The sequence below is a fragment of the Ictidomys tridecemlineatus genome, chromosome 1 (assembly GCF_052094955.1).
Source record: "Ictidomys tridecemlineatus isolate mIctTri1 chromosome 1, mIctTri1.hap1, whole genome shotgun sequence".
Taxonomy (NCBI): domain Eukaryota; kingdom Metazoa; phylum Chordata; class Mammalia; order Rodentia; family Sciuridae; genus Ictidomys; species Ictidomys tridecemlineatus.
Window position 1 is genome coordinate 38,151,639 of NC_135477.1, and position 26,862 is coordinate 38,178,500.

Below are 26,862 nucleotides of genomic sequence, written 5' to 3' on the forward strand. Positions count from 1 at the left end.
CTCCATTCTCTAACCGTCTCCTCTTCCATTTAGTACCCCAAATCAAGACCTTACAGCCTTAATACTCTCTCCCTTTCTAAATCTGCTTTCAGGAGAAGAGCAGGGATTAATTGACCCAGAGGTCTATGTTGTCATGTCTCAACTTTTGCAGGCACCAGGATCACCTGGAGAGGTTATCAAACAGACTCATGGGCCCCCTCTCTCTCCTGCAGTGCGTCTAGTATGAGACCTGATAGGCTTATATTTCCTGTCAGTTTTCCCAGTGATGCTAACACAGCCCTTCCAGGGAACACACTTTGAGAAACACTAGTTTACAGCATAGACTCTATGGATGTTAAAGCTAGAGAAGACCTTAAGGATTGTCTGGGATCCTCCTATAAATTGTCAGTAATTGGGCCGAGACTGTAACCCAGTCTAACAGTCTTTCTAATTTACCAGGCTGATGATGGAGGACAATTTCAAGTGTTATTTATCCCAAGGCAATTGCATTCTAATCAGGATCCAAACTTTATGCTCTAAGATGATGCTGGTGATGATTTTCATGATCATGGGGATAATGTGTTATTGTTTGAGTTATTTAATGCATCGGGCACGTTTCACACCGACTTTTCCTGTGGCAAGCATGTGATAGGGGCATGCTCCTTCCCCTAGGTGAGGCCAGGCAACTCAGAGAACTCAAGCCACTGACCAGGGATTCTAAGGAAAAGCCTGGACTACTTGTCTCCAAATTGTTTCACCAACATACTGTGCTGTGTGCTCTATTTTTTTAAAAAAAATTAATTTTAATTTGTTATATATGACAGCAGAATGCATTATAGTTCATATTACATATATAGAGCAAAACTTTTCAGATCTCTGGCTGTACACAAAGTAGAGACACACCATTCATGTCTTTATACATGTACTTAGGTTAATATTGTCCATCTTATTCCACCATCTTTCCTACACCCATACCCCCTCCCTTCCCTTCCCTTCCCTCCCCTTTGCCCTATCTAGAATTCATCTAATCCTGCCCCCAACCCCCACCCCCACACACTATGAATCAGCATCCTTAAATTAGAGAAAATTTTCAGCATTTTGTTTTTTGAGAGTGGCTAACTTAGCATTATATTCTCCAACTCCATGCATTTACCTGCAAATGCCAGTCAAAACTACTTTAAGATTTCATCTCACACCAGTCAGAATGGCAGCTATTATGAAGACAAACAACAATAAGTGTTGGAGAGGATGTGGGGAAAAGGTACACTTATACATTGCTGGTGGGACTGCAAATTAGTGCTGCCAATATGGAAAGCAGTATGGAGAATCCTTGGAAAACTGGGAATGGAATCATCATTTGACCCAGCTATTCCACTCCTCAGTCTATACCCATAGGACTTAAAAACAGCACACTACAGGGACATAGCCACATCAATATTTATATCAGCACAATTCACAATAGCTAAACTGTGGAACGAACCTACATGCCCTTCAGTAGATGAATGGTTAAAGAAAATGTGGTATACATACACAATGGAATATTACTCAGCATTAGAAGAGAATAAAATCAAGGGATTTGCAGGTAAATGGATGGAGTTGAAGAATATACTGTGCTGTGCTCTCCATGAACTGGAGTTGAACATTCTAGAAAGGAAGTTAAAGAACTAAAGATTAGATCATATAGGACAAAAGGCATTGGTGGCCTTTGTTGTGACACAGAATTACCAGATGCTCCCCTCTATTGCCTATGTTATTCTAGGACTTGGAAATACCAGAATGGGACAAACAATCATTGACATAAATCCTAGTATTTGGCCACTAGGAGCCATTTTCCCCTGCTATAGCCTTGGGATGCCTCAATCCTTTCACATCTTCCTGTTCCAGGTATTCTCACTCACACACATTCCTCCACAATTACACACACATACATACAATTGATGTACACTCCTATAGACTCACAGACTCTCTTACCTGCACACACACTCATACAAATGCTCTGCAAACTCACAGTGTGTTATATGTGTTGCTGACTTGTGAAGGTGGAGGAATGATTTGCCGTGGGGGGCGGGGGAGTGGGTGGGAGGAAAGATGTTTCAATCACAGCTGACAGAATGATCTCCTGAATTCCTCTAGGGACTGAAGGAGGGAGAAAGAAATGCATAGGTTGAGCCCTCTCCCTGTGCCAGGCACAGTGCTTTGCATCTGGAGTTTCATACTATGCAGTCCCCTTAGCAAGTGATTCTTAGCTCCTGAGAATGTAGGTTCTCCAAAGAGCTGGATGTAACAGGATTTGCTTTCTTCCAGCATTCTGCTCCTTTCACTACATGATGCTCAAGATATGACGTTGAAGCTCTAAGATTTCCCTTGTAGACATCAGCAATCACAAAAGAAAGGTTTGGGGCACTGCAGGAAGCATGGGCAATGGAGAGATTTTTTTTAAAAACCAACAAAATTCACCATTTGACAATGCCCAAAGATGATTAATGTTAATATTCAATTCTTGATTTTGTTTCTTTTAATAATTTTAAAAGGTATCACCTATTGTAACAGGTTCTTTTGCACTAAGTGATATAATTTTTATTTAGTAGAACCATAAGTGTGTCACATATATTGAGGGATTTATCCTCATTAGAAATCTGTGTAGTTTGGCCCATTTTTATATCCAGTAGAACTCAGACTCAGAGATGTTAAGTGACTTATCTGAACTTACACGGCAAGCAATGGATCTGGAATTCAAATCCATATAGTTAGACTCCCAAACTCAGACCAGCTCATATCTCAGGGCCTACTCCTTCCTTCCTTCCTTCCATCCTACCTTCCTTCCTTTTTTCTTCTTTGTTTTAAAGTTTGTTTTTAAATTTTTTAAAATTATACATGGACTCAGTATCTTTATTTTGTTTGTTTATTTTTATGTGGTGCTAAGGATTGAACCCAGTGTCTCACACTTGTGAGGCAAGTGCTCTGCCACTAAGCCACAACCCCAGCCCTCTTTCTTCTTTTTTCTTTTGTTTTTTTAACTACAGACACCTCCCTTAGCAATTAATACTCTTAAAATATTATATTAATGGTAAATAATATTCTGTCATCTAATGTTATCATTTACCTGATTCTCAATTGTTGAGCTTTTAGATTGTTTTCAATTTCTTGCTAGGTTAAACAGAGCAAGCAACTATTGCTCTGAAACTCTTTTTTACAAACATCGTTTCAGAAACACTGAGTGATTCCATAGGATAAATTCTAACGGGTAGAATTGCTGCATATGCACATTTTAAAAACATTTGGTTCTCCCCACCAAATTACCATTCCAGAAATGTCATGCCAGCCCACACTCTCACCAGCAGGCTGTAAAATTGTCCTTTTCTCTGCAGATGGTCTGAGATGTTACTGTTGCATCTTGTGATTTGGCACAGTGCATAATACAGGTACCACGGTAGCCAGTGTTCAGGCTGTGTGTGGCAATGGTTGCATTTCTATGAACATTATGACCATAGCAGCTAAGAATTAAGGTGCTTGGAAGTCCAGCTCTGCTTTGATAGAGTGAAGGGTGGAGGCAAGGGGAGGCAGTGAGTGTGCCACATGGATGGTTCCTGAACATGGAGATGTGTCAGGTTCCCAGAAATGGTGCATACCCCGTGTCCTCCCTTCTCCCAGAGTTTCAGCAGTTCCATGGACCATCTTTGTTGGTAAAGTTGGAGAAAAACAAGCATTGTCATGCAGATGTGGTCTTCTACCAGTAGAAGGGAAATGGTCCAAAGATACCTGGCGACTTTTCCCTAGTCTTTCCTTCCCAAGTCCAAGCAAGGAAGAGAGGAGAGCCAGCTGGAACTCAGGTTGACCTGGGACCATTCTTCACTATTTAAGCTTGTTTGGGATGAATCCTGTTGTATCCTGAGACTCAGCTTCTACATCCGTAGAAGCTCTAAGATTCTGCCCTTAAGAATTAATTTCATGGATGAAAAAAAACTCAGACTCCTGAAGGGCCTGGCAAACAGCAGACACCCCACACCTGGCTTGTACCTGGCACTGCAGTCACCAGGCTTCGTTCTGCGCTTTATTCCAGTAGCATTTGTGGATGATATTGGCAGCACCAGCATTCTCATTGGGGGAAAGAATGAGGTTACTTGTCCTTTTATAAAAGCAGTGAGGATGGAGTAGAAGAGTGTGATGATGTTCTTGTCTCGAAGGCTGACATCTCTAAAAGTGCTCTGGAAAGGAGAGAAGCAGCAGAGCAATAAAAGTGATGCAGTGTCTTTTTACTATGAGTGGGGAGCAGTGCAGAGCAAGAAGGTCATCCAGTGTGGCAGCTCAGTCGCCATGTGTTTACGGAGCCCAGCCTTGCTCCAGCAATATCGGCCTGTCGTGTCATGCCAGATGTTAAGAAGGACGCCTGAAGTGCTGGGGCCAGATACTCTCATGGTCTCGATTCTTTCCATTTGCAACTCCCAGTGTGCAGGTAGACTGGGAAAGGAGTGGCCATCAAGGATGGATTCCAATTACGTTTGCGAAGATGCTGGCTGGGAAATAAGCCAGGTGTATTCTGTCTACCTGCTGTTGTCCTAGCATCCTGGGGCTGGATACCCAGACATCCTTGACTTTTTTCAATGCCAAAGATGTTCTTCCCCCTTTCCCTGAAATCCTCACATCTATTCCTTTTATGTCTGTACCAATAGTTTCTATTTTAATTGCTTAATTTTTTTAAAAAATTATTTATTTATTTTTTCTTTTTTTTATTGGTTGTTCAAAACATTACAAAGCTCTTGACATATCATGTTTCATACATTAGATTCAAGTTGGTTATGAACTCCCATTTTTACCCCAAATACAGATTGCAGAATCACATCTGTTACATATCCACATTTTTACATAATGCCCTATTAGTAACTGTTGTATTCTGCTCCCTTTCCTATCCTCTACTATCCCCCCTCCCCTCCCCTCCCATCTTCTCTCTCTACCCCACTACTGTATTTCATTTCTCTCCTTGTTTATTTACCCATTCCCCTCGCAACCTCTTATGTGTGATTTTGTATAACAATGAGCGTCTCCCTCCATTACCATGCAATTTCCCTTTTCTCTCCCTTTCCCTCCCACCTAGTGTATCTGTTTAATGTTGATCTTTCCTTCCTGCTCTTCCTCCCTGCTCTGATCTTGGTTATTCTCATTATATCAAAGAAGACATTTGGTATTTGTTTTTTAGGGACTGGCTAGCTTCACTAAGCATAATCTGCTCTAGTGCCATCCATTTCCCTGCAAAATCCATGATTTTGTCATTTTTTAGTGCTGCGTAATATTCCATGGTGTATAAATGCCACATTTTTTTTTTATCCATTCATCTATTGAAGGGCATCTGGGTTGGTTCCACAGTCTAGCAATTGTGAATTGTGCCGCTATGAACATCGATGTGGCAGTATCCCTGTAGTAAGCTCTTTTAAGGTCTTCAGGGAATAGTCCAAGAAGGGCAATAGCTGGGTCAAATGGTGGTTCCATTCCCAGCTTTCCCAGGAATCTCCATACTGCTTTCCAAATTGGCTGCACTAGTTTGCAGTCCCACCAGCAATGTACAAGAGTACCCTTTTCCCCACATCCTCGCCAGAAGGGGAAAATGAAATGAAGCAAGTTATCTATAAGCAGACCAAGGATGTCAGGGAGACTTTTTCAAGTGCTTAAAGCTATGTACTTAGTTCTTCTATATCTCTATAATTACTATGTGTTACATAAGGTCTCAACCTATTCATGAACCATGATTTATTAAACTATTTCCTTAACAGTGAATATTTAAGCTGTTCACATGTTTACTTTTCAGATTTGAAAAACTTCTCATATCTTTTAGATACATTTGGGTTACTTTTTAGATTAAATTCCAATTTCCCAGGGCCAAAGATTTGAGCAGTTTTAAATGTCCATGTTTTGTGTTGTATTACTTTCCATAGGGTTGTATCATGTTTTGCTACCAATGGCCATGAGGGATCATCTCATTTTGTCACAGCCTTATCAACACTAGATATTATCAATTTAAAAAACAACCACTGTGGAGCCAGATAAATTATTACATTTCTAGGCAATATTACCTTTCAGATTTCTACTTTCTCAAATGACCTGCAGATCCAGGAGTGCTTGGTGAGGCCTGGGCTTGAGTCCCAGGACCCTATGGGTAGTCTCAAGGGACTGTCTAGGGCCACAAGGAACTGCAGAGCTGGTCTTTATGTCCATCTTGTCTGTACACAAGCCAAATGCTTGGGAGGCTGGGGGCTGGGCCATATCACCAGCTGTTTCTCCAGCCCGATTTCCCATGGACACATGACATGTGGCAAGTAAATGATTGGAAATTCAAAGAACATTTAATATTATAAACAGATGGCCAGATAAAGGTAATTTTACCTATCAAAGAGGCGAATGACAGTGTTTGTCTCCGTTTTGTATTACTGGTAGAACACACATCTATGACATTGCTTTGATCTTTTAGGCATTATGAAATAAATGCCAACCATCTATTTGTGCACAGCTCACATTCTATTGTGCTGGCTCTCAGATATCATCCTCTCAAACTCCCTGTAGCCTCCTGGAAAGTTGGGAAAGGACGGCACTTGGGAGACACAAGGAAGAAGAAAGTGATATGAACACAAAGTAGCAAAATAGTGAATCCAAAGATCTACTGAGACACTTGATGGAGGGAATAGGATTACTGCAGGGAGGTGGTTGGGCTCAGTGGTGGAAGGAGGCTGGATTCCAGCCTCTACTCTGACATCCCAAAAGCCTTAAAAAAAAAGTCCTTAACAGAAGGAAGAGTTAATAAAAATAAGGAAAGAACAATACCTCCTGGTGTAAGAGGTCCCCAGATGGAGTCAGAGGGATGGAGAAAGAAGGGAAGAGATGGACAGCTGTCCCAGTAATACTAGAGGCTGAGGCCCCAGAGTATGCTGTTGAACTTAGGAGCAGAATTGGGGAAAAATACTGAAACTCAAGAAGGGAAGGGGTGAGCTTACAATAGGAGGGGCAGGAAAGACTTGACATATTAAGTGTCCCCCCCTTATGGGAAAGTCACACCTGTGGAAAAACTGTACAAAATAAGGATGGAGGTTCATCATCGATTATTAGGGACCATATGGATATCTGACGCTATGAGGAAGAAGTACATCTTTGAAATTTTGATGAGGGCTGGGGAAGGATAGAGTTCATTCTGCAAGGGAAAAGGAGTCTAAGTAAAAGCAACAGAGCCATGGTGTGTGGGGATGTTTTGACTTCTTGCAGCTGCATCTGAAATGTTCCTGAAAGCACAACCAGACCTAAGGAGGCTACCATCTCATAAAGGCTCTGTGACATATCCAAAAGATTTTGGAGACATCTGTAAGGTCCAAAAGATTCCCCTGGAAACTGATGGACTTGGGGATCCCAGAAGGAAGTTTTAGTGCTGCATTTGATTCAGTGTTGGTTTGAAAGAAGAGATCTAGGAAGCTCTGGGATACTAAGAAAGTGAAGAAGAGATTTTGGGAATGAGGATAGAGTCAGAACCTGTCCCACTGCAGTGGGAATACCCATTGCAAAATGTAACATCCATCCTTTTCCCAGCCCAGCCCTTCTGCTCTAGAAATTTGAGGTACCTCAGGAATCTAGCAGATTCCTCAAGCAGATGCAGATACATAATTCTTTATAATGGGAAGATGAGTGTCTGGGGCCACCCACCAGGTCAAGAAAGAGACATCTACTCTCTCCTCTCTTCTTCACTGCCTTCCTGATCAGCTGGGATTGGAGGTAGGCATTGCCAGCTTTGTGTTTTAGATGTATCCTCTTACTAGCTTAGTCCAGCAGGTCTATAAATGCAACTCCCTTCATGCAGCTGTGCTTATCTGTCCTGATCCTAAACTGCAACCACAAATACTGTGGTTTGAAAGAGTCCATGTACCCCATTACATGGGCCACAGTGGGCTTTCCTCTGAGTCAGTTTTCGCTCGATCTGAGCCAGCTTATTTCTTTCTGCTTCTTGGAACATCCCTTGAAAGGTAGAAATGAAGCTGATCTTAATTCTTGCTTCAACATGACATGCCCTTTTGAAATTGTACAAATAACAGTGTCTGATTGTCATGTTGAATTGCGAGCATGGATGTGAAATGCTCCGAAATCTGACTGAAGCCAAATATTAGGTCATAAGTCAACATTTTGCTGAGAAACTTGGGTTACTAAGAGGTTGAAAATTTATATCTTTTCATGAGAAAACTTGTTTGCCAGCAGGAAAAAATTTCAAAGACTGTTATCTTTCTAGGTGGAGGGAAAGAGATGTGTGTAATTTTGCAACCTGGGTCAAAGTCCTTTGGGACTTCTGAAATTGGATTGGTTGAGGAATGAGGCTGTGGTGTAATACTTGAATTGTTCCCTGGGGTGAAAGTCAATGGGTGGCACAGGTGTGTGTCATTTCTTACAAGGTGGTTAGGCAAAATTGTGTGAAAGGCTAAGAGCCACCTGTTCCCACTGCAGGAGGTCACCTTCTGCCCACAAATCCTTGTGATGGAGACAAGATGACAAGAAAATGAGCCATCTTGGGCCATGAGCACTCAGGGTCTTGAAAGAAGTAAAATCCTGATCTTCATCTGAGTGACTACCGCAGTCCTTGGAAAAATCGTGGTGGATGTGAAGACAACTGAACAGAGGCAGGAGCCAGGGATGATGCCCTCTTCGGTGCCAAGAAGCCTGTAGCTTACCAGCATGGCCTATTTTTGTCTGTGATGCTGCAGTCCCATTACCAAGCCCACACTGAGGTCTTCCAGTCTCTATCGTGTGAGCCACAGTAGGAGGGAAGAAAAGGCGAGGAGGCAACTGCGGCTCACTAAAGAATGAAAACCAGGCGCTTTGCTGCATTAAGAACATCATGCACTATTTTAAGAAGGCCAAGTGACAATGTCTAGTTCACATTTCCTTCCAAAAACATAAAGCAGCTCACATTCCCTCTTGAGTGCCCAAACTCTAGCAAAAGTTCCAATTGTGGCTTAAGATAGAATTGAACTTCTACTAGGAATGAGTGTGATGGAGTAGGACTTTAGCTGTGGCTGTAGGCGAATTCCTGATGGAATAATCTGCAACTCCTGCACTATTATGGAAATACTGGCATTAGAAACCTGTTCCTATATATGCACGTGTATGTGCACAGATGTATGTATGTAATGTGCATGTGTGCCACTGTGACTCACCTTCAGTTCTTCCTCTCCACCCCTCTCATGACATGTACTGTAGGTATCTGGAGCCTACATCTTTTTTGTACATAACCAAAATGAGTGTCATCAACCAATGGTGGCATTGGTATGCTAGAAAATGGTAGGAAGGCTTGCTATGCTGTCTGTGGGCAAGAGGGCCATTTAGGAAGGGTCCTTCAGATCCCACCATTGAGATGTCTCACTACTTGAAATGAATATATCAGGCCATATGCCTGCCTGACTTTATGATGATTTTTGGTATTTCAGGCAAAGAAGGGGAATTATGCCTTTCTGTGGGATGTGGCCGTGGTGGAGTATGCAGCCCTGACAGATGACGACTGTTCAGTGACTGTCATCGGCAACAGCATCAGCAGCAAGGGCTATGGGATTGCCCTGCAGCACGGCAGCCCCTACAGGGACCTCTTCTCTCAGAGGTAGGCATGGGCAATAAGGCCCCAACAATTTCTGGACTCCAACAGATGGGAATTGAAAAATAACTTCTCTTGAAAGATAAGAGCCAACACAAACTCATTTAATCATCACATCTTCCTAAGTACCAACAATGTACCAGTATATCCTTTACCCACTTCCAACTAACCCTTGGAAGGAGTTGGGATAAAAATAGAAATATATAGCCCCTTCCCATGAAAGTGCATATTGCCAGTGGGATGTGAGCTGGCAGTGCCAGCCAAGGGCGTAAGTGCAAAGGCAAGGTCATCTTCAGGTTTGGAGGCAGAGGAGGGCATCTGACAGGACCCAGGAGACCCAGAAGGACTTCCCAGAGGTGGTGACACCTGAGGTTTCAAGGAGGAGTCGGAGTTAGCTAAGTAAATGAATAATAAATCTGATCTGCAAAGGGCCTAAAAATTAATTTTAAAGATTGATATATCTGTAAAGTGGCAATCATCCATGGGGAGGCTTTAAAAAATGGAATCAGAAAAACAGAAGGTTTCCACATTCATCTGGATTGTGTGGTAGGAGGTTCCTGGCCCAAAGAGTTGCTATCTTGGGAGTGAACCTAGCTGGGCTCTGTGGAGACAGGATAGGTATTCTTTACTTGCCTACTCCCCAGTCTCCCAGGAGCAGAATCCGGGTTTCCAAGCCATCTTCTTAGAATTAATTTAGAGATTGTTGGTAATTATATTAGCAAAAAGGGGATTGGAGAGAAAGTGGGGAGGTAGGTTATACACACAGGAGGGTTCCAGACTAGGCAAAATGAGTGGATGCCCTCCATCAGGAATGAATAGATTATGCCTAGTTTGTATTTGCCTTTTAGCTTCCCTTGTGATTTGCTTGTGTGAGCCCATCCCTTGAGCCTGTCCAGCATTTACCCTTGGACATGGTCAGGTTTCCAAGTGCTTAATCCAAGCCCCTGACTGATTCTTTGAGAAGTATCCATCCCTATTTTCTGACACAGGTGCTTATCTTGGTCCTTGGCCAGATGACCTGGCTTTAGCCAGAAAGAGTGGAACTGAAGGTCATGGGTAAGCTCAATGGGCTTCTCCCAGTTGTCAACCTTCCAACCAACAGGAGCTCCTGTCCCCAAGGACATCTAAGTCTTGGGCCCTTCACTTGCACATGTCTATGAGATGGCATCCTGTTGGCTGAATGAGGGGGAATTACAGAGCCCAGAGAGGAAGCCCTAATGGCAGGCTCTGTCTTACTCCATCAAAATTCAAAAAGTATCAGGAATATCCAAATGAAGAGACTGGCATAGTGCCAGGGTTAGGCACAAGTCTCAGGCACCTGATTGATGCATGAACACCATCACTGAGGAGTATCCACTTGGAGGGGAAATGTTCCTTGAGGTCATCTCTTTTACATCCTGCAGCTCAGAGAGGGTAACTGTCACCTGTGATTGCTTAGCCAGCTTCTGATAGAGCAGGGATTAGAATCCAGGCCTCCTGAGCCGCAGGGTTGTGCACATGTTTCTGTTAGGTCTCCACACCCTACCTCTTCACTTCTCCCACCTCCAGAAGTCCAGATTGGGCATTTCTTCTGCTCATAAGTACCCAAGCCTCAGCCTCATCCAGGAAAGGCTGAGGAGGAAAGCTTGCAACTAGTTCAATAAGTGTCTTGTTTGCAAAGCTGGAAAAAAAAGGGTAGAACTAATGAAGGTAAATGAGACTTTGGGGTTTTCTCTAGAATTTCATCAAGTATACATTCTGTGCCTTACTCTATTCCCTGGAGCCAAGAGCAATGACAAGAGAGACGGAAAAGTAGTAATTTATCAATTACTAGATTAAAGGCATGAAGAAAGGATGCCTTCCCTCCAGGGTTTAGAACACATTGGCGTTTTTGCAGTTTACTCTAGTTGGTTTTCCTAGATACAAAGCTCAGGGCAATTGCACAGACCATCAACTTGAGAGCATCTTTGTGGAACAGATAAGGAAGCCTGTGGGGCCAAATGCAACAGTGACACTAAAAAAATAAAATAAAATGAAATAAAATGGAGTCAGGGAAGTTAAAAGTCCAAAATAGGTCACAGAAGGACATGAAAATTCTCGACGTGGAAAAGGAAGAGATGAGTAGGGAGGGGTTTGGTTGCTCCTCTCCAATACCAGAAGTCTTGCTGAGTCTTTTGTAAGCTCTGGAAGGCAGTGGACCAAGATCAGCTTTTGGGTGTCGGCTCCCAGAGAGACAGGCTAGCCCTGGAAAAGGACTGCACATGGTCTGTCCACTGAATTATTGAGAGGTCTCTCCACAAAATTCCTCCCCAGATACCCTTGGGATTTTCCCTCCCATCCCAGTGGTCATCATACACAAAAGTGGCTAGTCCAGTTTCCATGTCATCCTGGAAAAAATAAATAATTTTATCCTTCTCTGCTTTCACCAGAGGGCTGTTTGTTTTCTGACTATAAATAAGTTTCCCAGGAGGCTGTATTGTTTCCTGCAGTATTGTTTTTTGCCTCCATATTGAAGCCCCTCCTGGGCAGGCAGCATCCTTCACCCAACAGACAGGAGTCTAATTTTGAGGGAACACTGAGACTCAGGTTTCCAATTTACTGTTGCCATTGGTTCTACAAGAGGTTCTGTGAGCTGCCCTTAGCTTGGGTGTGCCTCAGTGGAATGAAGGGGCTGCTCCAAGTCCATGCACCGTGCCATTGGCAGAAAAAGAGTCTGTGCATCAATAACAGATCCCAACCTTACCTCAAACTGCTGCAACTGTTTTTCCCTTCATACTGGGAGCTAAGCTCTTCTCTTTCTTTGGCAGAGGACTGGATGCAGATATATGTGAGTGCTGGGGATTATGTGCTAGAACAAGTTTGATGACCACAGCATGCAAGTGGGCATTCAATAAATGTTTAGCAACTTAATAGCCATTTATTGAGCACCTACTGTGTAGGAGGCTCCACAGCTATTGAATAAAGGAAAGCACCTGCAATTATATCTGTCTGGAAAATAGAACAACTGGCTTCAGGAAGTGACTATTATCACTCTGGCTTCCTCGTAAGCAGGAGTATAGATTATTATGGTGTGCATTAGTTTAGCCTTGTTTCTAGAAAATGTTTTGTGCTGGTGACTTGGTCTTTCCCTTTGCTTCTATATTTAAATTTCCTTTTTGTTTGTTTTTGTTTTATTCTATGATTTCCCATTAATTCTCTTACATTCTTTCTGGACTAAGACTGGGGCATGCCATTGTAGAAAGCCAAAATAAGAAGTCATCAAATCAAGCAGTGCCTGATGTTATAGTAGAGCTGCCAAGGAGTAGAGACTGGGAATCCAACTTCATGATCTGGCCAGAGCCTCACTCTCCCCTTGGCCAGAACCTTACCCTGAGAGAATAGCCTACAATTCCAGAAAAAGCAAGGTCTCACTGATGAGAATGACCAGATCAAAAGAGCAGCATGGCCACTTTCTAGTTGCAACTTTGGGCAAGTCATCTAGATCCCAAACCCCAGGTCTTTAAGAAATAAAATAGACATAATAAAATTGTTCTGCAGGTTGTTATAAGGATCAAACAGTATAAAATGACTTGTCCCTACTGTGTTCTCAGTAGGAGGCAGATCATATCAATACTGGCTCTGTAAAGTGGCAGGTCAATACAGCTATCAGACTGTGCATTTACTAATCCCCTTTTATGGAACATTTATTACTTGCTAGGTCTTGAGCTAATGGTCTCTGTGAGGTAAGTACATTGACCTCATCTTAGATTTTAGTGCTAAGAGTGTCTAAGTTGAAAGGTTAAGAGTCTGGATTTGACCTAATGTCCATCAGAGCAGAGTCCATGTCCACAAACACACGGCTCTTTTGTCTCCATAGTGAGCTGATTATTCAATCACTAACCTTCTACAGGGCCATGGTATCTTACGTATCTGGCACTGGAGTTCCTGTAATTTTCTGGAAGCTCAACCTGCTCAACCCTGGCAGAAGAGAAGTAACTAAGGCCAGTGGACATACAGACATGCAGCCTCCCTCACATGATAGGAGCCATGGGAAATACTGAGTGAGACACTGAAGTTGCCCAGTTATTCATGCAGTATGCCATGTAATAGAGCTATGGTGCTCAGGCACCACACCACATAAATGTTCCCAAACCACACAAATGCATGCTTAAATCACGCATTTATCTCAACAACCAAGGCTCTCCTTGGACAGCCACCTTCTAAGTCTTTTGTGCTCATTCATGCCCTGGGTACTTAATGCACATCACATCAAGAGCTCATCATGCCATTTTAGTTTAGGCTTCTTTTCATTATTTAATGAATGCATTCCTACATCGATTGATAAATTAAACATCTGCTGATGGCCTTTGCTGTGCTAACCACTGTGCCTGCATAGTAGAAAACATAGGAAGCAATGAACAATCCATGCCCTAAGCCCCTGCCTTACTCATCCAATAGGAATCAACAGTCTGTGTCAGAAAAACGAGGTAGCTGAGGTTTAACAGGAGCATGGACCTTGTCTAGGGACATATAGCTGAGATCTGGTGCCTTCAAAGCCTGTTCTTTGCACTGAGACAAGTTTTTCCTAGCCAGTGAGAAGCCACCCTATGCTGGACTTATGATTCTGGCATGTCAGAGGACATGGTGAAGTTGTCACCCTTTGTCTCCTTCAGATGCAAGCCCAAGTATGTTCACTGAGCATAGCCTTAGACTTGTGGCCACAGCTCAGTAAAGGCTGCACAAATCATTCCATTGAGCATCCTCTGGCATGAGGAATTGCTGCTCTTGTGCACACCCAGAGGCTCAAGGAGGTCACTGGAGATATTGTTAGTTGAATACATCATCATGAACCAGGCCCAAAGAGGTCTACTCCCCAGATGGAAAAGCCTGGGTATTTGGAGTCTAACAGCTACCACTGGCTTGCTGTTTAGGCCCTTTTCTCACATAGGGAATGCTCAAAATACCACAATTAAAGAAAACCACTGTGGGGAAACCTAAGGAACAAGTAGAGGTTGCCCCACCACTGCACACACCATAAAATCCAGACTCTCTCTCATGCCCTCTCAGAACCCACATTTAGGCCATGCTTGCTTTGCTCTCTTAATCTCATGCCCCCTCCTCATCATTTACAGTCTCACTAGCCATGTTCCAGCTTCTTAGACATGACAGCACCTGAACCAGACAAGACACATAGTTCCGGTCTCTGGAAGGTTCTTCCTCCCCTCATTGGATGCCGACTCTGACAATCTCAAAGTGACTTTGGCAAGATATACCACCTCTCATGCCTCGGTTTCCTTCTTGGCAAAAAGGAGAAGATAGGAATGACCCTCTTAAAGTGTTGACATGAGGGTTCAACACTATCTGCCGAGAACTTAGGATACGCCCCACAAAGAATTTTTTAGGACAGTGTGAGATACTTCATGACTGATTGTCCCTCAGGTTTTCACTCACCTGTCACCTCATCCTCCAGGAATCTAAGCCATCTCTCCCTGCAGTGTGCCATTTCCTGGCACCTTTACTCTCATTTCATGGTGTTTATCACAGCATCTGTCTTTCTGTTAACTGCTCTAATTGTTTTAAGGTGGGTGTTTGTGTCTCCCAATCACAAGCTCAGCGGTACTGAATATTGTGCTTGGCACGGTGCGGAAGCTCCTCAAATCAAAGGAATAAATGAAGGCTTTTGTGAACCTTAGTGGGAGAGACTTAGGGTATACAGGCTAAGTACGCCTTATCTCAAATGAATAGGATCAGAAATGTTTTGGATTTTGGATTTTAACCAATTTTGGAATATTTACATATGTGGAATGAGATATCTAGGGAATAGGCCCTATCTCTGAACTTGAAATTCATTGTCATTTCACATGTATTTTCTACACAGAATCTGGGAAATCTCATATAATATTTTAAATAATTTTTGTGCATGAAACAAAGTGCAGCAAGTGTACACTGAACCATCAGAGGTCAGGTGTGGAATTTTGCCCTTAAGATATCATGTCAGTACTCAAGAGTGTCAGATTTTAGAGCATTTCAGATTTCAGATTTTGGGATTAGGGCTGTTCAACCTGTAATATTGAGGGTTGAAAGAAATCCTTTTTGTGATCATGAGCATTCTAAATTGACAGTCTGCTTGCCTGGTTCATTTCTGTATTTCCCAGTTTCATCCCGAGCACTTGCTCTACCATCCATGAGAAGGGCCTAATGTGCTTTGCTGTTGAACTTTGTCCCTGGGCAATGGACAGGGTGGGAGAGAGCAGCAAGGATGTTGAGAAGGGCAGTGGCATGACCTGATACATGTCTGAGGGAGAGCTCTCTGCCTGCTGTGTGGAGAATTTGCTGATGATGTCCATGGCTATGGCTCACTTGAGTTGTGTCTTGCAGGATCCTGGAGCTGCAGGACACAGGGGACCTGGATGTGCTCAAGCAGAAGTGGTGGCCACACACAGGCCGCTGTGACCTTACCAGCCACTCCAGTGCCCAGGCGGATGGCAAATCCCTCAAGCTACACAGTTTTGCTGGGGTCTTCTGCATCCTGGCCATTGGCCTCCTCCTCGCCTGCCTGGTGGCTGCCCTGGAGTTGTGGTGGAACAGCAACCGGTGCCACCAGGAGACACCCAAAGAGGTCCGTACCCTCCCTGTCCCACAGCCTAGCGGCAGGAGGGTCACACTGGGCCATCTGGGTGGGTGGCTTTCTTCTAGTTAGTATTTACTCTGGTCATCTTGTCTGGAGACAGCAGTGTTTTTATTTAGGGGGATTGTGTCATGGTTTCATTTTGGTTTTAAAGCAAGACAAAAACTGTAGGGGATGTTTTCATGTTTGAACAAAGTGCGGAGGTGACAGCCATGGCCACTAAAGTCCTGTATTTATCTATAGAGCAGGTACAGCGTGGGCAGCGCCAGAGAGCCCTTCCCCACCCTGCCCCGCCCATGTGCCTCCACCCTGACCTGGAGAGACCACCTGTAGGGTAAGAGAGGAGCCGCATCCCTTCCCAGTTCTCTTGACTTCTCACCGGGGGCCATGGGGCCCTTCTCCCCAGCGTGTGAGGGGGATCCCTGCCCCTTCCATCACCCCTCGCCCCTCCGCCCCTCCTTGCAGGCCCGCTCTTGCCCACATCCCTCCTGGGTGCACACACCTCAGAGGACTCTAGGCCCTGGGTCCACTTCCCTTCCTGTGTGTGCCAACCACAAGCTGATTCTGTCCTTCTACACTTCCTTCTCATTGGGGGTTTGTTCTTCTTCAAGCTCATTTCTTGAAAAAAACAAACAAAAAAACTGAAGTCTTTGTGAAGATCCCTTGGAAATGATTCCTCTAAAGGAGGTGACAAGGAGTGTCATCTGGTGATGATGCTTTGCTGTCAGAAACCTGCACACAGGCATCTATAAGACGAGCTCGGCCACTCAATTCAGGGTTGTCACTAGCTGCCACGTATACCTGCCTCAGCTACATCTAGAATCTCAGCCCTGCTGACAGATTCTGCTGGGGCCAAAAGTTGTAAATCTCAAACAGGAAGCAGTAAAGCAAATGGCACCAAGTCCAAAAGCACTCCTTTTCTTAAAAAAAGTTTTTGTTTTTTTTCTTGAGGCACAGATGGCTCATGCCAAGTTCCTAAAATGCCTTCAGAGGCAATGGGTCACAGGCAAATGCAAAACACACAGGGGTGGGAAGGAAAAGCAACCAGGAGGAGGTCAGAGCTGGCGGGATCCTTCTGAGCCTGATTTAGGGTTGGGGAGTTGGTGCCTTTGAACATAAAAGATGAGTCATCCTGGCCATCATCTCTGTAGTCTGCAGTGATTGTCTGGCCACACCCTCATTCATCAATCTCTCCCTGGCAAGGACAGTAGTGTTTGTCCCCCCGGATCCTCTTCTGACTCTCTGTTGATCCCAAGCCAGTGAGATCTTTGTCATCCTACGTTCTTTTCTCTGGAAGGGAAGGCAAAGCTAAGTCAGTGTATGTATCTGAAATGTCCTGGTAATGTCCACCTTCCTCTCTGCTTTCTGTATACCTCCATGTTAAGAAGTGTGAGGTCTGGTTCTGCCACTACCTCAATGGCTCTCCTGTCATTCCTGGGCCTCAGGAAGGAAGGAAGGAAGGAAGGAGGGAAGAAGTTGGAGGAATATTCACTGAAAATAACAGTTAATGGTTTCTATCCCAAGCTTTTATTGCAACTAGAACATTTGTATAAAGTCACAGAGAGGGACCATGAAACATTCCATCTTTTTCCAGGTTTTATGGGTTTCCAACTTCAAGTGAAATCTTTTCTTCTACTCTTCTTCATTTATAAGCTTGCCTGTAGGGACCCAGGCCCTCCCCTCAGGGTGCTTACGTTCTCATAGGCAGATGGGGCAGAGAGCTCCCAGGCAGTCTCCATCCTGTTGATGGGGGTGTCCTTAAGCACAGAGGAGCACCCAGTTTAGCGAGGGCATGGTGGAACCACAGAAGGTAGGAATAAATGTTCATGAAGGGTTCTTGGGGCTTAGGACTGTTAGTACAGAATGTTGAAGAACTGACAGAAATCACAGAGCTAGAGATGAGATCAGACAGAAGTTCCATTTTGAGCAGGGAGAACAAGGGGTTAACAAGGAGTGTGGGCATAGGAAGATGCTGAGAGAGCAGGCTAACAGAAGGAGGCAGGAACCGCTCCAAAGACTTAAATGCCAGGATGAGGGGTTTGGACCCGTTCATGTAGTGAGTAGGAACCAGGAAAGGGGCTGAAACAACAGTATTTTAGAAGCATGTATTTAAAACCTTAGAAAAATAATGATGGTATTCAATTTAGATCTACTTTGTGTTACTGGATGCCCATGTTTTATGGAGCAGCATTTGCAATTAGGTGAGAGTGTCTCGTTACCCTTAGAATGTTTCATTTTGGGGCATTGGCCATATTTCTTAGAGCCAGACCCCTGTCTGTGGGTGGAGCCCAAGCTGTGTTTAATGGCTTTCTCTGGGACGTCTTCAGTTTAGACACCTACTTGGGGAAGAGTAGTAATGTGCGTTCAACCCCTTAATATTCATGTGCATCCGAGATCATATTTTTTCGAAGGAATCAGACAATTATGTAGTTACCCAATGCAGGTGAGTGCACCAAGCTCTGAGGATGCAGTAAAGAGCTACCCACTAGATTTATGGGGGATGTGTAGTCATTGCTCTGAGAATAAAATATTCATGAAATAAAGATGAGAACTGCACAAATGGGAAATGACATGAAGAGTGAGAGATGAATCATCCATCACTGGGCCGGGAGCTTGGAATTCTTGTTGCTTCCTGCTTTGTCTGCCCTCCTCTGTCCCATGCTTCTGTGCAGACAGGAGCTGATAGAAGCCAGGGTGGCAGGATAGGACAGTGCTATGTCACAGTCAGACTCTCTGTTCTGGTCCTGTGAGCCAGTATCTGTCTACATGCCCCCTTGATACTTCTTTTCTTGGAAGACAGGATCCTGGGGATCTTCCATTCAACTTGTTTATCTCTACTCCTTTCATGCCTTCTTCTACTCCTTGTAGAGATTTTCTCCTCTTAAACTATTCTCTCTTGATTTATGCTAACACAACAGTGTTGCACTGAAGGATTACAATCAGAGATAATGTGTGAAGTGAGTTAAAGATGCACATGGTCTAAGAACATGCTTGGTTAATGTTGGCCAAAGTACTCTTCCTTTCAAAGGCCCTGAAGATGGACAGTGAGGGATGGGGTGGAGGAAAAACACACCTTAGGATGTCTTCCTGTATTGGGAAAATTGCATGTTATCCTAACATTCTTCAACAACTTTCAAGGAAGGCCTTCTTATTTCTGGAGAAGTGGGACTTAGAAATAGTGAGAGCAGAGCTAAGAAGCGAATGGTGTATCTGCCTACATGTACTTACTGATTCACAGAGGCAGGCAGGGCTCTCAGTTTCTCTTTTCTGCTGAAAACTGAACCTGCCACTACAGCTAACCTTCCAAGATCAGAAAGCTTGGCATGAAAATAAGGATAAGTGAGCATGTTTGTTTCATCCCTTAGGTCAGGGACCTCCAATAAGAAGGCACTGAACATTTATTATATACCACTGTATATCTCAAAACTGGGCAAAACCTCCCTGCCTGTGGCCACAGGTCACCTCCCTTGTTGGGTGTGATTCCACTAGCACCTCCTCACCTTTCCATTCCCATCACTTTGCCCACTCTCTGTAACATGGAAGCTCTTGTTAGGGGGTGATGAATATAATTGAAGTATCGAGCAACTTCCTTGTGCCAGAAATCAAAGATAAATGCTTTACCGAGAACATTAGCTCATCTGATAGTAGGAGCTCAAAAGTATTTATTGAATGAATGAACCAGTCTGGGCTCCTATAAAGAAAATGTTATTCATGTTAAATTGTTGTGTAATCATTGCAGCTGAATCAATGGCTTTCAATTCTGGCTGCACATCAGAGGTGATTAATTTTGGAGCTTTTTAGAAATACAGATGCTTGGGCTCCATTTTCCAGAGGGTCATATTAAGGAGATCCAAACAACTGTAATTTCTAAAATCTACACATGTGCTTGTGATATCCTGCCAAGGATGAAAACCTTCCATCAAGGTGAGCATGGGAATATGCAACTTGGCATAGTGAAAGAGAGTCCAGGTTTTGGAGCCAAGGGGACATGAGCTCTGATTCTGACACTCCACTGGTCGCAGGACTCTGTTGCCTGAAGTCACTTCATTCCTAGCCTTGGTTTACTCCTCTGCATTCCTTCTGCTCCCACCTATGATGTGGAGTGATTGTCATGATGCTTTAAAAAACTGCCCATCCTCTCCTGAGATCACTTCATTGACTTAGATTTAGTCTATCTGCTTCCATCCAGTCATGCCTCTCAGACCCCCAGCCCAGCCTAAGTCTTTGGAGCAACACTTTAGAAGACCACACTGGTGGCATTTCTCCAAGCCTTTGGGTCTCATTTACCACCTGGTTGGTCTCAGTAGTAACAGGAGCACATGGCCAACAACCATCCCAGTCAGGTGGGAAGTCCCTCATCCCTAATTTTGTTCCTGCCCAGCTTAAAGTAGGAGCTGCTGGACTCCAAACAAAGTCAGTTCTAATGAGTCCCAAGTGTAAGAGGCTGTTACATAGATGATAGTTTAGTTAATTACCGTTTTCCAATACACTGGATTATTTCCACATTGGTGAACATCGGCTTAATTACAGAACTTTATCTCTCTGCAAGACAATGTCTGAGAGAAGTTTCCCAATAACCTCTGTTGGTGCATCTGTCGTCATGTTTAATATGGGGTGAGAAATGCAGAGCTGGAATGTAGCCGATTCATGGGTAAATGCAGTCAATGAATTTTATGTCATATTCAGGGATGTTTGACTAGGTCAGTTACTTACAGTAGATTAATGAAGGCAGTGATAAGTTTCCAGGTCTCTTTCCACAGCTGTCATTACCTGGCTGAACACCGAAACCTTGGGATAATGAGGATGTAAACTGATGTAGTTCACATAAAAAAAAGCCCATTATTTGAATTTGCATAACATTATAGAATGCACCATTTTGTCTAAAATATGGATAATTATTCAAATCACTCCTGCCTCTTGCCTTGAATAAGCTGATTACTGCTCTCTCCTCTTCCCTTGGCCAGAAATGCAGAAGGTGCAACCAGACATGACCTTGTGTGTGCTATATCTGTGGCCCCAGGTGATGCAAGAAGACAAAGCTTACAGGACCTCCAAATGAGGTCTGCTCCTCAGCTCTGGCCCCTATAGACAGCGAGAGAAGCAGACAGCTTAGAGGACACACTGTGAGACTTAGAGACAGGCTGCATTTGTTTTCTAGGGAGGTCAGGGAGGCATGTGCCTTAGTTCTATTCATTTTCTTGTCTAATTAAACAGCCAATATTGGAGGCTCCTAATGGTACCCTCTTCTCCCAGCGAAGGAAGTGGTGTTGGCGCTACCTGAATAATGGAATTTGAATAGAATGAGGTCCCACTGGTGGGGAGAGGTTGGATTCTTGACAGCCATTTGGCGTGGGAAGCTCTCCCTGGGAAATTTGTTCAATTGGTGTGGACATTTTCTGTGTGTCCTGACGTGGGGAGGTTAAAAGGCTAATGAGTAACCACAATTGGGAGTTGATTCCTACTGCATGGCTTTGCAATCCTTGCCAATGATTCATCCGTCCTTAATTTGAGACAAGAAAAAAAATATATGGGTGTAAGAATCTATTTATTTAAGCTCTTCACTTCAGAAATACTGACTTGAGGGTCATTGGCCATCTTTATACAACTCCCTGGGTCGGTCTTTATTCCAAGTGCTTTAAAAGTACCTGATAATAACTGCTCACAGCTGCATTTAGGCTGCTAGATTGGTGTCTGTGCCCTGCCCCTTTTGCAATCCACCACCCTTTCCACCTTCTGTCCCTTGGATGTCAGTGGTGAAGGCATCCTTCTCAGACACCTCCCTTGCTCACATCTTTCTGCAGAGTTTTGGTTGATCTTTTTACTCAAAGCTCTTCATGTTTATTTTTTTCTGGCATTAGGTAGAGAGGGTTCCTTTCTCTTTGCCTCTTACTTCTAACTCTCTGCCTCCCTGTGGCCTTCTTGGACAGCAAGCTGTCCTTCCTCTCTCCTAAAACCTGGCAAAATAGGAAGCATCTCCCAAACACCTGTTCTGGCCCAGTACTCAACTGACTGAGATAAAGGGCCAGCTTTCCTCTTCCAACTGCCAGCATTCGGAGTGAACACAGCTGGGACAAAAGATACTCATTCTCTGCTGTGTATTAGTCTACTTTTAAACTTTCTCAAAGAGGACCTTAAAGGGTGGAAGACAAAGTTGAATGGAGGAAAAGGAAAGAACTTGCAACTTACCAATCCTTCCAGAGATTGGTGCACCTGGTGATCAGCTTTTTTTTCACGGAGTGAAAGACTCTATGGTGAGGGAACTCAGCTCAGTCTAGCCTTCTCCAAGCTTCGCTGATTGCAGAGACGGGATAGTTGTTTCCTTAAACCTGAAAATATTTGAAATTCTCTCAATGTGTCTAGCTTCCAGGCTGTATGCTACTGGTCTCGTGTCCTTTGTACATTCCAAGATGAAAAGTCTTTTGATATAAACATCTACCAAAATGGTGTTGACACTGGTTTTGACTAATGCAGGTAAAGGAGCTATATCCTATATTAGAAGCTTCACAGGAACCTGAAGCGGCCATAACAAGAGTGGAGTTATACGCTGCATGATGGGCTCAGCCAGAGTTGTCCAAAGGCCAGAGGAGAAAGCTAGATGAAGTACTGCTGCTGTACCCAATGAAACACCAACCATTTTCCACATCTAAAGTCTTCATTCAGGATTCAGATTCAGTCTTTTTGTCCTTGTTTGGGTGATAGTCCTGTCTCTTGGGTAGACAAACAAGTCACCTGCCAATTTGCTACCCAGTGAAGATGGTAAAACAAACAAACAAACAAAAACAATTATGAATTTTTAGTCATTTTTTTTTGTTCTTGTTGCTGCAACCAAAAGACCTGACAAGAACAATTTTAGAGGAGGAAAAGTTTATTTTGGCACTCATGGTTTCAGAGATCTCAGGCCATAGATGGCCAACTCCATTGCTCAGGGCCTGAGGTGAGGCAGAACATCTATGTGGAAGGGTGTGAAGGAGGAAAGCAGCTCAGGACATGGCAACAAAGAAGGAGGGAGGGAGGGAGGGAGGGAGAGAGAGAGAGAAAGAGAGAGAGAGAGAGAGAGAGAGAGAGAGAGAGAGAGAGAGAGAGAAAATACACGCAAACATGCGTTCCACTTACTAGACAAAATACATGCTCTAAAGGCATGCCCCCAGTGATCCTGCATCACCCTACCTACCTGTGGTTACCACCAATAAATTCATAAATGGATTACTCCACTGATTAGGTCATAGCTCTCATAATCTAATCACTTCACTTCTGAAAATCCTTGCATTATCTCACACATGAGGTTTGGGGGACATTTCATATCTAAACCATAACAATAGACTTCTATAGAAAGAAATAATTGATGCTAAGTAGCTCCAAGACACTAATGCTCCAAGTAACAGTTATAAGATACTATTATTAACAACAGTTCTACATGGAAAAAATAGATGAAGCATACACAAGGGGAGAAGGTTGCACAGAGCTAGCTCAATCATGGTGTAAGGTAATTAAGAACTTGAATTTGTCTTGTTATTTATGGATGGTTCCTGATTTACCATGGTTCATGTTTTTTTCAACTTTATGGTATGAAAAAAACATACCATATGCAAAAGCAATTTGCATTCAGTAGAAAACATTCTTTGAATTTCAAATTTTGAACTTCTCCTGGGCCAGCACTATGTGGGACCATACCCTCTGGTAATGCTAGGCAGCAGTGGTGAGCCACAGCTCCCTGTCAGCCATACGATCATGAGGCAAAGCAACAAGTTCTCTAAGTGTGCCACTTTGCTAAGCTGTGATGTTTGCTATGGTTAGCATATTAAGTGCATTTCAATTTGTGATATTTTCACCTTACCATGATTATCAGGGTTTAACCTCATAAGTTAAGAAACATTTGTAGTATAAACTTTTGAAGGGAACATTGAAAGCATTTCATAAATGATGTTTAGCTAGGCAAAGTAGAGAGGCCTTATGCCCTCCAAACACTTCCCTCAAATTCACCCATGACTTTTGCCACCCAGAGGTATTCTCAACTCCGAGGTGGTTTCTTACCACCAATAAACTGAGCTCTGCTTATGTGGGACTTTAGATTATTGGAATCTTGGCTCTGCCTTAGGGGCTTCCTGAGGTTTGGGGCTGACACCAAGCTAAATTCCATTGCCCTCCTTCCATCTCCAACTAGCGTTCTTTCTTATTATCCAATTTCCCCTGGGCTGAAATGAGTTCTCTGTTACCTTATGAATGTTGTCTGTTTTCTTGCTCTGGAAGAGGTTTTGAGAATGGCATTAGGTATCTCACCAGAAGCCAAGCATTATGTGCCAGCTACGAACCTCACACGGGTAGAGAGAGCTGTGATTCCCCCTTTCTCCATTCCAGGGAGTGTTGGGGTAAGGGGTAAATAACAGGGCCCTTCAGTTCTTTACCATCCTGAGAAATGTTGAGTCTTCCTGGTGTTTAATCCTATAGTTGGCACACACATATGCAGGGGAGACTCATGTCAGTCATTCAGAGAGGCCTCCTTCTAGGGGAATTCCTCTCCCCTCATCCCTGTGGGAGCTCAAAGCAGTCACTGGAACAACCCTTATTCTGCATGGATCCTTCTTTTTCCTTCTGAAAGCATCCTAAATATCTTGGTATTTCTACCACCCCCTTCAAGATGGACAGGGTTTGGGTTTCTCTCTCCAATGTTTGATGTCAGCAGGAGAGCCCCTGGAGGGTTATGTCTTGGAAATGAACTTTGACATGGTATTTCTTCTTCATGTCATCATCTTGCCTGACACCCAGGTATCCTGCAGCCAACCAACAGTACTATAGCTTCTAACTGCATCTAGACACTGGTGTGGCTCTTCTGGGCACCTGGTCATCATGCCTCTTCACAGAGGGGAAACCAGTAAAGTAGAAGACATCTCCCTTGAGCTTTCAAGCAGTACGACCACCTTGACTAAAATTGTAGACAAATCACCAAGTTTTTTTTTGAAAGAATGATATTGGGTTTTTCAAATTTTCCTTCTTGAAATAACCAAGCAGTCTTCTGAGATGCCACCCACCACGGTGAGATAATGTCATGGATGAGGGCCCCTTCTGGGCAGCCTCAAGTCCTCATGGAACCAGGAGAGCTGGATGACCTGAGGGAAGTCCTTGTTCTCATTGTCCCCCCCCCCCTTACCTCATCCAGAAACTCACGCACTATTCGATAGGGACATGTCCAGGAGGGGTCCTTGCCTTCCTGGACATGCTGCACATGGAGAACAGAGGTCACCGGGTGAGGCAGGATTCTATTCCCACTCGGGGCTTCTAGGCTGCCCCGATCACTCATGGGGCTTGGGACTCTGGTGAGGCCACCTGAACCTGAGCCTCCTTTGGAGCAAGGCAAAGGTGATCATTTCATGGCTTTGAGTGTTGTGAGCTCTAAATGGCAAACACATGGGCCATATTAGAAGTCTCTGGAGTCCCATTCCCTTGGGACTCCATTTATAGCCTTCCCCTGTCCGTTCTTCAAAGCATCTCATCACAAGGGTCACCTCTGGGTGTGGCAGTGTTAAGTGCAGAGGAGAGGAACAATGTCACCAAGATCTGCTGGCAGGGGTTTGCTACATTAGCACCAGTGTCCTCCTCCATAGGATTCCCCATCCAGATGAAGGGAGGTGGGAGCAATGGGGGGATACTCACTGTCAGCAGGCCGAACAAGCCTAGTGTCTCCGGGTATCCAGAGTTTGCAGCAAGCCAGCCTTGGCTCACTCTTAAGCCTTCCTCTGACCTTCCTGTGCTTTCTCTCCAGGACAAAGAGGTGAACCTGGAGCAGGTGCATCGACGCATGAACAGCCTCATGGATGAAGACATTGCTCACAAGCAGATATCCCCTGCATCGATTGAGCTCTCAGCCCTGGAGATGGGGGGCCTGGCTCCCAGCCAGGCCTTGGAGCCAACACGGGAATACCAGAACACCCAGCTCTCTGTCAGCACCTTTCTGCCAGAGCAAAGCAGCCACGGCACCAGCCGGACACTCTCGTCAGGGCCCAGCAGCAACCTGCCGCTGCCGCTGAGCAGCTCTGCCACCATGCCCTCCATTCAGTGCAAACACAGGTCGCCCAATGGGGGGCTGTTCCGACAGAGCCCAGTGAAGACCCCCATCCCCATGTCCTTCCAGCCCGTGCCTGGAGGCGTCCTTCCAGAGGCTCTGGACACCTCCCACGGCACCTCCATCTGACCGCGCCGCCTGCCCTCATGCCCGCCCACCCACCCGACCAGCAGAGCTTTTTAATACAAGAAAACAACAACACAAACCACACACAAATACACACACACACAACACACACAGAGACTCTTTCATTTTTCTTGTACATATGTGTAAATAATGACAGAATGGAGTGGGGTAAAAGTGTATTTTGAATATTCCCAATTTTCGAAGTCAGTAAAAAAAAAACAAAAACACAAAAACTGTATGAATGACTTTGTAAATTTTGTTCTATATGAATAAAAAGGCAAATTACTTGTGATCATTCTGAAGTGCCAAAGGAGCCCCCTGTTCCTGGGCCTTTCTGAGGGCAGGAAGGGCAATCAGATAAGGGGCCCCTTCCTGCTGGGGAGAAGGAAGACAGAGGAGCCCCGAATGCTGCTTGCTCCCGTGCCCCACAGCTCCCCACTTGGTTCCTCTGCTCCTGGGCCCTCTTTCCTCCCTCAGTTCCCTTGGATAGATAAAGAGTGAGTCTGG

General features: G+C 44.3%; 1 protein-coding gene across 3 annotated transcripts in view; it reads left to right on the forward strand.

Moving 5' to 3' along the window:
* Grid1 (glutamate ionotropic receptor delta type subunit 1) overlaps positions 1-26,647 on the forward strand; it is a 702,171-nt gene extending 675,524 nt beyond the window's left edge. For 2 of the 3 annotated variants that reach the window (XM_078038861.1, XM_078038852.1), the window contains 3 exons: positions 9,426-9,592; positions 15,923-16,163; positions 25,930-26,647. In XM_078038861.1, coding sequence (XP_077894987.1) covers positions 9,426-9,592; positions 15,923-16,163; positions 25,930-26,358 — 837 coding nt within the window. In that variant the 3' untranslated portion in view covers positions 26,359-26,647. Of the gene's footprint in view, positions 1-9,425; positions 9,593-15,922; positions 16,164-16,415; positions 16,507-25,929 lie in introns of all 3 variants that reach the window. The other variant, XM_078038864.1, reaches the window with a different exon arrangement.
* The last annotated feature ends 215 nt before the right edge of the window (positions 26,648-26,862 follow it).